The following is a 14,182-nucleotide window of genomic DNA, read 5'->3' on the forward strand; positions in this document are numbered from 1 at the left end:
ATATACCCAAAGAGGATCCAAGAGTTCCAAAGTGGTGGGAGGAGCCAAAGCTTGGGTATTCATACTGTTGGGCCCAAGTCAAGTTTTGGCCACTGAATGGCAATGGAACAATTCATGAGTACCATTCCCCTCTTTGGGCCTCAATTTTTATACTGTAACATGAGGAGATTAGATCAGGTCTTTTCAGGTGTCTTCCAGCTCTGCCATTCTATTTCCCTTCAATATGCCACACATCTCATGACCTCAACTGCCCTCCTGGAAATGAACTTCTGGAGTAAGCCCATGTGAACACCTACCATTACAGGATTCCTAAGGTAATCTTATGCTGAAAAAGAGGTCAGCTGAGCCCAAGGCTGTTTAGCATTTCTGGTCCTTTTCCATTTCTGGATAGCAATGCATGGATGATTTGGAACAGATAAAGATTCATGTCTTGGGTGTGAGAAGGGATGTTTAGCAGCCTCCCTCACTGAGATACAGACCCAGCACCCAGCTACCCAACTAGGCCTAAGCTAGGTAAACTCAAAATCTGGTCCCATAGGTCCCACTGGCAGAAACTGGTAGTGTCAGGCAAGGAGCAGGCTACCAGTTCATTTTCTGCTTTCTTTCTGCCAGCTCTCCAGAAGCATGTCTGTAGGGGAGGAGAGAAGTAAAAACCCTCCACCACAGCCTGAGGAATATGGGATTCCTAAAGAACTCCAATGACTTTCTGCCAAAGACACTTTGGGAGTTATGGTACCTCCTACTTCCAATCTGCCTGGGCTGGTGTAGGAGAATGCCAGCCTGGAGACGTGGCTAGCTTATCAGAGACTTGCTTTCTGAGCTTGGCTCCCCAGAGAAGGACCATGGTTATGCTCTCCAGGCCTAAGGTTCCACTCACAGCAGAGGATGATAATTGTGTTCTGCTACAACTGGGCCTTGTGAGGTTGAGCCAGCTTTCTTTATGACTTGAGCATTTCCGGCTGCCCAGCCCACCCTCCAACAGAGCTTGGATCTGGCCTGCAATGGTTTCTTGGCTTGGTCCCATCCAACTGGGACAGAGGCAGGGAAAACCATATCCTGTCTGTAATCTGCTCAGTCTTCCCAGGGCAGCAGCTCCAAACCCTTTCAGGACCCCTCTGGTGGTCGGCCTCATTTGCCCTCAGCAAGCTCGTGTCTGGCTCCTTGTGGGAAGGAGCTAGGCCTCAGAAGCGGCTCCAGTCTCAGAGCTACACATCAGAGGCCTGTTTTTTAAGGCCAAGCAGAGCAAAGTGTAAACAAATTAGCAACATACGGATCCCATTTTCCTTCCAATCCACATGAGCTCAGTTACAGGAGGGGAAGGAGCTCAGATGTGCTTTCTCCTGGCATTCTTCTTTAGGCACATTGGAGTAGGCGTTCTGTTCTCCAGCCCCTAAGCTCCTCCCCCACCCCCTTTGCCCTTTCTGCAAGAACATCTTCAAAGCCAAGAAACTTTCTGGATGGCTTCACATCCAGTGGAAAAATGGTTCTGCTTGTGGCTAGAACTCCAAGTCATCTTTCCTGTTGCTTGAATCAGGGCTCTGAGTTCCTTTGGATGGTGTGAGGTGGGGCAAAGTTCAGGCAGGGGTGGGGAGGCCTTGGCAAGCCTGCTCAGGGGCCTCCTGCCTTTGGGCCCAGCTAGAAATAGATCCACCACACAGCTCCCTGAACTGAATCCCATGCTTTGCTCCCACTGGCCCCCTCCTTGAGGGTCTCCCTCAGACCTTCATAACTCCTCTCCCTTAGACAAGGCCCCCAGCCCAGGTCAATCCCAAATGGTACTTAGATTCTAATGGGAGGAAGCCCCAAGGAATCTGACAGAAGAGGAGCACTTGGCTTAGCTATGTGTTCTAAGTAGAGGCAACCCTTTTGAAACCAAAGCCCTTGCTCATATCCAATGAATGCAAGCAGATAGAAAGAAATGATGATGATAGCTGTCTTCAATCATGAGTACTAGCACCACTTCATCTCTGCAGCATAGGTCCAGTCCTTTAGTATGAGGACTGGATCTATCTATGGAGAGGAACTGCCCGACTGTGGAAAGTATTAGGTTATTACGTGGTCAGATAAGAAGTATTGCAAAATATGTGGAGGCATCAAAAAGAAAACAAAGTTTTTCACTAGTTTGTGCCAATATCATCTGAGGGCAAATGGCCAGCCAAGCTGACCTTCCCATGGCCTTTTCCCTTCTGATACTTTGCCTTCTGTTATAGAAGTTTATAGTCAAAGCAGGGCCTAAGGGTTTTAAGCCAGAGCCTCTCTTACTTGGCCAGGCCCACAACTTCTTTGAGTTTCCAGTTCCCATCAAGCAGCCAAGCTACTCTGGGAAGCTAGTCCATATCATGTCCAGCAACAGGAGCCAGGCTTTGGAAGTTATAGAAACTCCTTACTTTAGGATCCCCATGGAAATTTTCTAGGGCCTGGAGTAAAGTGTCTTGGGACATCCAGACCATGGGCATGGTTGGAGAGGGGGTGTCTCTCAGAATACCATCAACCATTCTGTAAAATATTAAGGGCCCTGAGCATGAAGAAAGACACTGAAGAGTCCTATGGAGGGTCTCAACCTTCTAGAATCTTGGCTCCTTGCAGAACTTTCTTGTTACTTGGGATAAAGCTTTGGTTACCAGCCCAACCATGGTGTCTAGGTGAGCAGTAGGTGTAACTATTCTCTCTAAGGCACTGACTTACTCTTTGTAGCCCCTCATCCAGACTTTGCATAGGCTAGTTTTGGCTTTCTTTTGAACAGTACTCTCTGATGGGGTACTATGATTCAAACTAGAGTCACACAGACTTAGATTCAAGTCCAAGCTTTGCTGATCCCCAGTTATGCTACCTTGGGTAAATTACTTCTCTGAGCCTCTGTCTCCCCATCTACAAAATGGGGATCAGAAGGTCCTATTCCTTGTCTATTCTGAGGGTCAGTAGTAACTGGGGCCATGGGTTAAGGGTGGGGGTATGCAGATCTCAGGAGGGTGAGGGGGGAAGGGCAGGTGGATTGCTGGTCAGGCTTCTGAGGATAGCTCTTGGTGTCTCTCCCACAGCTCACTAAGCCTGCGTTACTTCACCTACGGGATTCTCTTTGGTTGTGGCTGTTCCTTCGCCTTTCAGCCATCTCTCGTCATCCTGGGCCATTACTTCCAACGCCGTCTGGGTCTGGCCAATGGTGTGGTGTCTGCTGGGAGTAGCATCTTCTCCATATCCTTCCCCCTCCTCATCAAAACGCTGGGGGCTAAGATCAAGCTCGCCCAAACCTTCCAGGTGCTGAGTACCTTTATGTTTATTCTTACGCTGCTTTCACTCACCTACCGACCCCTCCTGCCCAGCTCGCAGGACACCCCAAGCAAGAGAGGTGTCCACACCCTGTGCCAACGCTTCCTGGCTCAGCTCAGGAAGTACTTCAACATGCGAGTGTTCCGCCAACGTACCTACCGCATCTGGGCCTTCGGGATCGCTGCTGCTGCCCTTGGCTACTTCGTTCCCTATGTACACTTGGTGAGGAATACCAGGGTGGGTCCACCCTACCTGACCCCAAGAAGTTGCCCTTAACTTGCCTGAAGTCCAGAGGGTAGGAGCAGAAGACATTGAAAGGGCAGACCTGGAACCTTTGGAGAAAGACAAAACAGTGGTTGGAGAGACCCAGAGTAGGAAAGAGCACGGGCTGAGGGAAGACCTCAATGGGAAATGGGGGAAGTTCCTCACGGGGAGGCCCATGCCTATGGTTTCCCCCACTGATAAATCTAGATGGATTTTCAGGAGAAGATAAGCATCACTGGGATACAGGAGGCTGCCTCAGATGACCCAATGATAGGGTTTTCTTTTCTTTTTTTTTTTTATATTTATTTGGCAGTGCTGGGTCTTCGTTGCAGTGCCTTGTCTCTTCGTTGTGGCGTGTGGGCTTCTCTAGCTGCAGCACATGGGCTCAGTAGTCACAGCATGTTGGCTCAGTGGTTGCAGTGCTTGGGCTCTCTAGTTGCAGCATGCAGGCTCTAGAGCATACGGGCTCAGTAGTTGCAGCACGCTGGCTTAGTTGTGGTATGTAGGATCTTAGTTCCCCAGCCAGGGATCACCAGGCCCCTGCATTGGGAGCATGGAGTCTTAATCACTGACCACCAGGGAAGTCCCTCAATGATAGAGTTTTCTAAGAGTGTGTCTTATGGAATGCTAGTCTTTGGGGTCAAGTAATTTTGTTTAAGAAATAACACATACTAGATTTCTCTAGCTTCATAATGTGTAGCAATCTTTTAAAGGTACCAAAAATCCTGCTGTAAAGAAATCAATTAAGCTTTGTTTAACCACCATACACCCAACTTACATGGCCAAAGATTTGTTGGTTGTAGTCCAACTGTTATCTTCCACAGACCTTGTGTTTCTTAAAGCACACTTTTGGAATATTACCTGGAAGTTAGTGGATCATTCTCCCTTGGTGACCTGCTGTTACCCTAGGCTGTCAGTTCTGGGTCAGGGAATGAGGAGATAATAGGGGAACCCTTGGACTTTTTTCAGTTGTTAAGGCTGTATTCTGTCCTGCCAAGGCTTGGAAGGGGCTTAGAGATACCCACTGCCCTCAGCTGTTGCTCAGAAACCCAGAATCCAGAGAGCCAAGGGATATGCAGCCTTTTAAGCTGTTAGAAACAGCCAGAGAGCTTGTTCTGGAGCTAAGGCTATAAAGGAGGGAGCTGCAAGAGAAGGAACTCTTGCCATGGTCCAGGGAAGTAAGCAGTAGAGGATTCTGGGTATGCCCACAATTAACCAGCCAGCTCTTCTTCTTCCTCTTATCCTGTGGGCCTGGTGCTATGCTTTACAGATGAAGTATGTGGAAGAGGAATTCTTGGAAATCAAGCAGACCTGGGTGCTCTTGGTGTGTATTGGAGCTACCTCAGGCCTTGGGCGCCTTGTGTCAGGCCGTGTCAGTGACTCCATTCCTGGACTTAAGAAGATCTACTTGCAGGTGAGTGTGACCACCCTGTCTACTGTGGGGAAAACAGCCTGCCACAGATGCTAGGTTATCCAGCCTTTGGGATACAATGGTAGGATGTATAACTGCTGTGGCCTGGGCCCCAGCTCTGACACCAGCTTGCTATGTGACATGGGAAAGTCAATCAAATTCTCTAAGCCTCCGTTTCCCTTGCTTTCAAGTGAAGATCATCATCCTTGTTCTGCCTCCTTCATCAAAATGGAGTGAGGATGTAGTGAAAGCTGTCAGTGTAAATAGAACCTCTAAGAACACTTTCAAAGAAAATGTTTATTAATAAAGGCTCTCCCATCTGAAAGAGGGAAACTGAAGCCAGGAGTTAGATGCTGCCCCCATTGAAGACTGAACTCATTGCTACCTTATACTCTCTTGGAGGGTCTTGAGCATCTGCAGTACTCTGTGGCCCAGTGTCTCTCTCCTCTAGGCCCAGACCCATCACTTCTTATACCTCCAGAGCTACTTGGCACCAAACACTGGCTCTCAAATGCCATCCTCTTGACGGACACAAAAAAATTGCCAGAAAAGGCCAGACCTCACTTGCCCTCTCTACACCTCACTTTCCTCTTTCGTGCAATGAGAATAATCCTTGCCTTTCCTATCTCACCTTGCAGGTGAGGATCAAAAGGAATACAGGTGTGACCAGGCTTTGAGAAGTAAAAAGTGTTATAGCCATGTGAAGTTTTAATCCTTCTCACAGTGACACAGGTAGCCTCATATTGTGGGCAGTAGCCATGTGGATGCTCAAGAGGCCACTTTTTGTGTGACCTGGGCTCTGGTCTGGCTTGAATACAGACTATTGCTCAAGCTGTCTGTCTTTGTCTACTGGGCAACAATATTATCTTTCTGACCTGGCTCATGCTTTTTGCTACAGCAGTTGGGTTTACCAGAAGGTGCCCAAGTGTGGAACCCTGTGAAGGGATAACAGCAGCCCCAGAAAACATGTGGGTCACAGTCCATCAGGAATGTGGTTGAGTTCTGACTATCCTGGAGAAGTCCTAAAAGAACTTCCAAGGGGCTCTGACTATACACACAGCAGGGATTTCTCTGTCTTCTGATAGCCCCAAGTGTTTTCCTAAATATCCTCGTATGTCTTGGATGAGGATATGATTAAGGTTTCCTGTTGTGTTTAACTTTGTGTTAGACTTGCAAGAGCTAGTGAATCTGCTTTGTCAGAGCTCAGGGTGCCATTATGGTCCATCCAGTCCAACCTCTCATTACACTGATGGAGAAACTGAGGGAAAGACTCAGACAGTCATGGCAGAGCTGAACTCCTATGTAGCACTCTTCTCATATTCCACTTTACACTAAGTGATGGATGGCAGAACCAAGTCCCAGACATAAGTGACTAGACCAAGGTCAAACCAAAAGGCTGTGATTGAGATAAACCAATTATAAAATTTTAAATTCCTGTGCCAATATCAGCAAGACCTTACCTGGGTGGCTTTTTGCATAGGACTGTGTGTGGCTTTCCCAGCCTCTTCCACATGGCACCCCTGTGGGTCTTCCCTGTCAATATCAGCAACTCCAAGATGCCAAAGAGTGCTGGAGATCAGGGTAAGCTAGTATTGGGCCAGTGCTTTATCTTGAGGAAAGGCAGAAGCCCTTGCCTAGCCATATAGCTCATTTCTCACTGTAGTCCCTAGGAGAAAGGTAGGGCCCAAGCAGTTTTTGCTTTGTATTGTGCAGAGGGAGTTCCAAGAGAGGCAGAGGCATTAGCTAGTCAGAAGAAGAACTAGGCTTATGGCCCAGTGCTTCTGCTGAACATTTCCCCTACCCACCCAACAATCTCTCCCCTTTTCCACTCTTACTTGACCCAGTTTTACCACTTAGAATAATATAAAATAATCTTGGAACTTTTTAGCTGAAACATATCTTCATCAACTTGTAGTCCAAATTCTCCATTTTACAAACTGAGGAACTGAGGCCCAGAGAGGGAAAGTGATTTGTTCAAACTCATTGTGCTGGTAAGTGTCTCAGGCTGAAAGCACAAAACAATGAATGAACTTCTTTCTCTTGAGCTACTCAAGATACTCCATCACAAGAATTTGCCTCCCTTTCTCCCTGGGTCAGATGCAGGAGTACTGGTCTGGGAGAGAAAAGGAGTGTACGCAGCTTCAGGTTCTGAAGAGCCATCCACTAAACTTTGTGGTTCCTACTACTGACAAAGACAGGCACATGTGTCTGGTATCAAGGCCCTGGACAGTCTGTTGGTAAGGAAGTGGTGACAACCTGCAGGACAACCTCACTTTGGGCCAGTTCTTGAGGCCTGATTCTCAGTTCCAAGAGGGATTTTTAATTTCTGAACCTTGGCAAGGCCTTGTGGAGGATGTTAAGAGGCAGCTAGATACAGTAGGTAGTAATTACAGCCAATTGAAATCAGTTAATGGGGTCCTTTGTATTATATAATGGTATTAACTCCTTAATTGCCATACCATTATGACTTGGTTGATAAGTGGGTCTGGTTTTATCTTACAGTTGTACATGAATCTCCTAGAGGAGAAACTGGGATATCTGGGTTCTTATTCCTAGATTCTGCCTAGCTATCCCAAAACATCTTGGGCAAAGTTCAAAAGTCCCTCAACAAAGAGATTTCCTCAGATGGCATGACCAGGACATTTCTTATCCTCTGCAAAATCCAACCAATTAGCCTAACAAACCCATTGGCAGCAACAACACAGAAAATCTTTAGTGCTTGAAACAGCCTTGACCCTCCTACCTGCCTTCCACGTGGTGATGTGGTGACTTACGCTTCCTGGATAAGTCAGCCTGCTTGTGTGAACTATTAGAAAATCCTGGATCCTGTCAAGGCCTTGGTTAACAGATCAGGCCTTAGCCCTGACCCTGGGACAACCTGGCTCTGCTGGCTACAGTGGGTGGAGCCCAGGTCTTCAGTCTGGCTCACGGACACAGGTTGCAGATGACTTTCATCCAAAGGCCAGCTGTGTGTCCAGTGGCCCTTATCTCTATTGAGAGGGAAAAACCAGCCTCTGGAAAGGCAGCTTCTTTACTTCAGAGTAATTTTGCTCAGCCCAAAGAAAGCCCAGTGGCTAGTCAGTGCCCCCTGGACTGGCTTCAGGCACCCTAGACCTCTTCCTAGTGTCTTGGTTCTCCTTAGAGCCCCCTTTGTTGCCTTCGCAGGGTGCCCAGACAAGCCCAGAAGCCCCCAGAGCCATAACGTCTGAGTGTCTGAGATGGGTGGTGTGTCCCATGCCCTAAAGCCTAAGGAATCTGGGTGAACCTCCCAATGGCCTCCTTCATACCAAGGTGTTTTCTAAAATCAGTCTCCCACAAAAATGGGGACTGGCTCCCTCCTCATTTCAGGAAGCTGTGCCTTCCATTCATGCCCCCATCTAATCATTATTCAATTATTCAAGTCATCCTCACTTCCTCCCCTTCCTCTTCCCATATCTAACATGGATCTGAAAATACCAGCATGGTCTGATCCCAGACCCTGTTGCCTGGGGCAGACAAACACAGGATCAGAAAGCAGCAACAGCAATTCCCTTTATCTCAGAATCCAATTAAAAGACAACTTCTTGAGGACAGGAGCAATGCCTCCTCTTTTAAAAGTCTTGACAGAATCAAAGTTAAATAGGGGCTCTCTTAAAATCTTTAAATCCTAAGTCCTTCTAAGCAGGACTTAGAAGGGGCCTAAGTAACTAGTCCACTGGGCTCTCTGTTGATATCCCCTTGCCCCATTTTACAGACGTAGAAACGAGGCCCTGAGAAAGGAGATGTGATTTACTATGTGGTCTTGGCAGGCAAGCACAACATGACCTCAGGCTGTTGCTCCTTTAGGTCATCTCCTTCCTGCTCCTGGGCCTGATGTCCATGATGATTCCCCTCTGCCGGGGCTTCGGGGGCCTCATCGTTGTCTGCCTCTTCTTGGGCCTGTGTGATGGCTTCTTCATCACCATCATGGCCCCCATCGCATTTGAGCTGGTGGGCCCAATGCAGGCCTCACAGGCCATTGGCTACCTCCTGGGCATGATGGCCCTGCCGATGATTGCCGGACCCCCCATTGCAGGTGAGGTTAATATTGCAGGGAGGGCATGAGTGGGGGAGTCCTGTCTTCCTTGGGACCTAGATCTCCTAAGCACCTCTGCTTAAAGTCCCTTTTCTCCTTCTTTCCTATTTAAGCAGCCTCATCAGAGTGCATGAAACCCCTTACCACCACTGGTGAAAGAGACTAAGGACAGTATATGTGCATGGATTCATTTGGGGGGGATGGGCTTTTCATGGCTGTATATCTGTTGCTGTGGGGTTTTATTGTAGACAGCATGGCTGATTCTGGGATGGTAGAGAGAGAAATGGGTTTGGCCTTCCTGACCATTCTATTGATCCAGAATCTTCTCTCTCTCTCTTTACAGGCAAGTAATTATTTGGAAGGTAGTTGAGCAGGAAGAGAAGAGAAAGTGGGCCCTGGTTTTATTAAGACTTAGAGATACCCCCTCCTCCTCTACCAGCTTCTGAACTGAGCCTGTAGAAAAGATTTGATTAAGAACACAACCCAGGACTGGACCAATGAGGCTCACTTCCTGCAGGCAACAGGCAAAGTGTTGGCTTGCTATCTTTCAGCACTCTGAATTTCTCTGTCCACTTCCAAGAAGGACATTGTTGGTACCCCAGAGAACTTAGGAAACAAGGAAAACTAATAAGAAGAGAACATCATTTCCTTTCTTTAGGATGTATTGCAAATATTGATTCATGGGCTAGAGTCTCCTAGGCTGGCCAACTGGGCTAGCTCAACAAGTATTCCTTGAATACCAATTCTGTGCAAGGTGTTGTGAGGGCACTGGTCATGCTGTGTTACAGTGACAAAACCTTCTACTCAGGCCCTTGTTCAACAGCCACACTGTCCACTGGGGGAGGGGAGCCTCTACCCAACTCCTGATCCCAAAGGTGGATCCCAGAATCCATATCTCTTTCCATTTTGCTTACCTCCTAAGCAGCCTCAGGGCCTACTTGCCTTTCTTCGGTAGTGTTTCTGGGCTCATCCTCCCTATGAGGTGTCCCACATTAGCTTCTGGAGGTGAGCAGGGAAGGCCCTGTATCCCATGCCAAACACATTTACCGTATTGGCAACCTAGAGGAACCCAGAGGGGACAACCATATCTGTAACTAGAAGGAAGGATACACATACAGCCTCCTCTTAGGGCATATGGGCACTTCAAAGAAAGGGAAAATAGGAACTTGGCTGAATTGTTCCACAAGAACACTCTAGCCCAAGCTGGGGGTGGAAGGGTATATCACTGTGAACCAAAACAAGTCTTGGTCATCTTCTGTGGAGTTCTTTTAGAGTAGCTTCCCTCCTAACTCCATACCTTGGAGTGACTAGAAGTTAGCTGTAGCTTCATGAAAGTCAGAAATGGAGAAATTGAGAAGCTTCATTTGCTTCTTTCATAACCTCAAGAGCCTGCAACCCCAGTGCCTCAGAGAGGAGCAGCCTGTCTTTGTAATAGAGGTTTTGTTTCTTCCATCTAGGAGTGTTTAAACTGAGGGGGCTCTCAGGTCAAGGCAGTACAGGCCAAGAGTCTCTGGATAGGCATTGTGATGGCCCCTAGAAGAGGCAGAGAGCACCTTTGTACAAGAGGGCAAAGCTGGGCTTGACTTGTCTCTGTTGACTTTTCAGGCCTCCTCCGCAACTGTTTTGGGGACTATCATGTGGCCTTCTACTTTGCCGGTGTGCCCCCGATCGTCGGAGCTGTAATTCTCTTGTTTGTCCCTCTGATGCATCAAAGGATGTTCAAGAAAGAGCAAAGGGATTCCAGCAAGGATAAGATGTTGACCCCTGACCCAGACCCCAATGGAGAGCTGCTGCCAGGCTCCCCCACCCCTGAGGAACCAATCTAATGCCTCATATTTGCCATCGTGTGCTCCTCCCCAAACCTTTCCCTTCACCCTGCCCTGCTCAGCATTTACATTTTTGCCACCAGCACACTTGTTCCCAAACCTGCACATGCAGCATTTCAGCCACCTGACCATCCCCCTGGAACCAAAGCTCCAGGTGTTCCAAACTCATTAACCAAATTCTCCCTGTGAATGCCTTTAAACTTGCCAGGGTCCTGTCCTCCCAGGATCTAGGAAAGCTTGGGATCACCCCCTCGCCTTTGGACCCTCTCCATATACTTTCTAACTCTTGGGGGAGGAGGAGGATGGGAACTCCCGGCCCAGCTTGTTAGTCACCCACTAAAAGCAACTGCCAAAGGTGCTACTGTGTCCCCAGGAGCCTGGTGGGAAGATCCAAGCCTGTGTGCTGAGGAGTTCCTTGCCATCTGTCCTTAGGAACCATCGGGGGGTGCAAGGGAAAGGGCATAGAGGTAAAATGAGATGAGGAGCCTTGTTTAGCCTCAGAGTCTCTGAGGGCTATGGCTTCCCAAGAGGTATGGGTGACATCATTTTACAAGTGTACAGAGAGTCTCCCCATCATATGGTTGGTTAACAGTCTGCTTTCTTCTTTCCTTCCTCCTTTTTTTCCTCTCCTGCCTCTTCTCCCCCTCTATTTCTTTTTATGACTGTCATATAGACTCGTGGGTGCTTGAAGAAAGGAGGGACCCAGAGCTTGGGCCAATCAGCCTCACCTTGGCCCAGCCCGCCCCTAACACTAGCATCAATTCCACTCATCTCAGGCTGAGCCACATCTCATTTTTTGGCTCAAGCTGCTATAATCCTATAGTGGAATAATAGAATATCACATAGGAAAGGGACCTTAAACACCATAAAATTCCACTCACTGATTTTTTACAGATTTTCCAGGACAATGCATTAACCTGCAGGCTGTCCCAGCTCCCAATCCTTATATCCACCTGTCAAAATGTGAAGAAATTCCTTTCATTCTCAGCAGGCAGAGGAAGACTGATGACAGGGGGAATGGCATGGTGGGGGGAGGAGCAATAGTTATGGACCTGGGGAAGGACCAACTCCATCTCTCATTATTCATGACGGGTCAACATTTCCACCTGGGCCAGGCCAGAAAAGGAACTGTTTGAGGGAAAATCCCATTCCCAACCTGGATCCCCCAAAGGTAGAGGCAGCAGCTGCACATAGGGTTGGAAAACTTCTAGGAAGAGGAAACCATCCTAGCCTTTATTACCTAATGTGTCCCCCATGCTGGGCATCCTGGACCACTCTACTTAGTGGGCATTAAAGGTGCCAGGAAGGGTAGACTCTGGACCATCTTCATCCCTCTGAAGTAGGTACCAGATGTTTCCCTATGCCTAAGCTCTGGGAAGCACTCTTGCTGAAGATCATTTCCAGCCACGCCGTGTCCAGCCATCACAACTCACCTTATTAGGAGCTCAGCCTCTCTCACTCAGCCTCTTTGTATTTCTCCCTATTCTGTGTCTTTTTCTGCTGTGCTCCTATTACCCTAACCTTTCATCATCTTCTTACCAGGCATCCCTGGCTGTCAACTAGAGCTAACAGTGACTTGCCACCCCGAGCCAGGGCCATCCCAGGGCCAGGAGGATGAGATCGCCCCTGAGGAGCTCCAGAGAAGACAGTGGTCCCCACCCATGAGTTTTTCCGTTACGAACAGGCAGCTGGGGCATGGTTGGCCTCTGATGGCTTCATTCAAGGCCAAAGTCTGAAGCCCCCTCCCTTGGTCCCAGTCCAGCTCTTATCAATTCCCCAAAGGAAAACCCACTGGTTCTTGGCTCTGTGAATAGGAAGGGGCCTGCCTAATTATGATCCTGTTATCCCAAACAGCAGTGGAACAGGAGGAGCTGGGCCCCAGGAGCTCTTTAAGTCCCAGAAGAGGCCATTGAAAATGTTGGAGCAACAAAGCCCCTGCTTCCATTGCTCCCTGCCCACTCCCACCAAGTCACCTGAGGGCAGTTCTGCAGGGCCTCCTTTGTTGCTTATGGTATGGATAGCTCTTAAGAATCAGGGTGCTACCCACTTCTCTCCAGATGAAGGAAAGACATTCACAGGTCCCAAATCTGCCCTATCAGGTGTCACATAACGTGGCAAGGTGTCAGTTTACTTCTTCCACACATGTACACGTGCATGTGCGTGCTTGTGCACTTTTGGAGAGAACGTTGGTTGGCAAAAGCAGCACAGTATTAATATTTAGGGTAAGATGCAGCCTCTTATGCACCACAGTTAAATCAAGGAGAACGAACAAAATTTGGGAGCTTGAGATCTGGGACATTTAAATCCTCAGAAGGTTTGGAACAAAATAAACAGATCTAAAAATCCAGCTTTGGTGTGTATGTTGCCTACATGGGTGAAATAGTCTTAACCTGGTTAACAGCAGGAATTTTAGTTTCAGAACTGAAATCTCATTTCAAATCAAATTTATGCCAGGGTCTGTACTCCTTTTCTTCTCCCTTGTAATTGATGGGGGAACTTGAATGGGCTAGTATAGCTGGGTTATACAGCCAGGCAGCAGCCTGGAATTGAGAGTGATACAGAAGAGAGACCTATAACAATGACAAAGCTGGGAGTAACCTTACAGTCTCCCTCGTCCATACTCTGCATTGAATTTAAGTGAGGACACTGAGGCCTGTATATAAGGCACTGCAGCAGGCTCACACAGTTTGTCAGTGACAGAGCAGGCTGAAACCTTGAACTCAGGTCGACTTCCAGTCCAGTCCAAACTCCTCATTTTGCAGATGAAGAAACCAACACAAGCAGGGGAACATGACTTGCACACTTCATTCAACAACTATATAGTGAACCCATTTCCAAAAGGGTGTTGGCAGAACCAGCTCCAAGCAAAAAGAAATCTGAGCCATGTCTGAATTTTAGCATAGCCCATCTTTTCACAATTACTCTCACTCCCAACCAACACATACTTCTGGGGTTCTCTCTTCCCAAGCACTCCAGACCATGTGGCCTTGGCCATGGACAGCTGGTCCCACCTACTGCCCTTCCACCCTCAGCAACCCAAAAAGTACAAATAAAGTCCATCTCCCTATGGCCATACACTGAACAGGAGAGGGGTGGAGGAGACTGGTTTCCTTTGCAAGAGGGTGGTTTACCACCCAGCTCTTGGCTATTGTTTCTCCCCTGACTCAGTGCAGACATCCTCAAGCTGCCAGCCTCCTCATCTCTTTCCACTGAGACTAATTACTCTGTCCTGCTGCCTGGCCCCAGGCTCTCCCACCCAAGGTCTGCTGCCCCCTCAGTCACTCCCCCAGTAGCCCCAAGGCCCTAGTCTGTGTTTGGTCACTCAGGATCATTAGATTTCAAAGCTGTGGAATCCCATAA

General features: G+C 48.2%; 1 protein-coding gene across 1 annotated transcript in view; it reads left to right on the top strand.

Moving 5' to 3' along the window:
• The window catches only part of SLC16A2 (solute carrier family 16 member 2), a 121,776-nt gene extending 108,607 nt beyond the window's left edge, over positions 1-13,169 (top strand). Inside the window, exons 3-6 of the mRNA XM_065901114.1 lie at positions 3,039-3,489; positions 4,802-4,945; positions 8,768-8,996; positions 10,602-13,169. Of these exons, the coding sequence (XP_065757186.1) occupies positions 3,039-3,489; positions 4,802-4,945; positions 8,768-8,996; positions 10,602-10,822 (1,045 nt within the window). The 3' untranslated portion in view covers positions 10,823-13,169. The remainder of the gene's footprint in view (positions 1-3,038; positions 3,490-4,801; positions 4,946-8,767; positions 8,997-10,601) is intronic.
• Positions 13,170-14,182: the final 1,013 nt, after the last annotated feature.

Source organism: Phocoena phocoena, chromosome X, assembly GCF_963924675.1.
Source record: "Phocoena phocoena chromosome X, mPhoPho1.1, whole genome shotgun sequence".
Taxonomy (NCBI): Eukaryota; Metazoa; Chordata; class Mammalia; order Artiodactyla; family Phocoenidae; genus Phocoena; species Phocoena phocoena.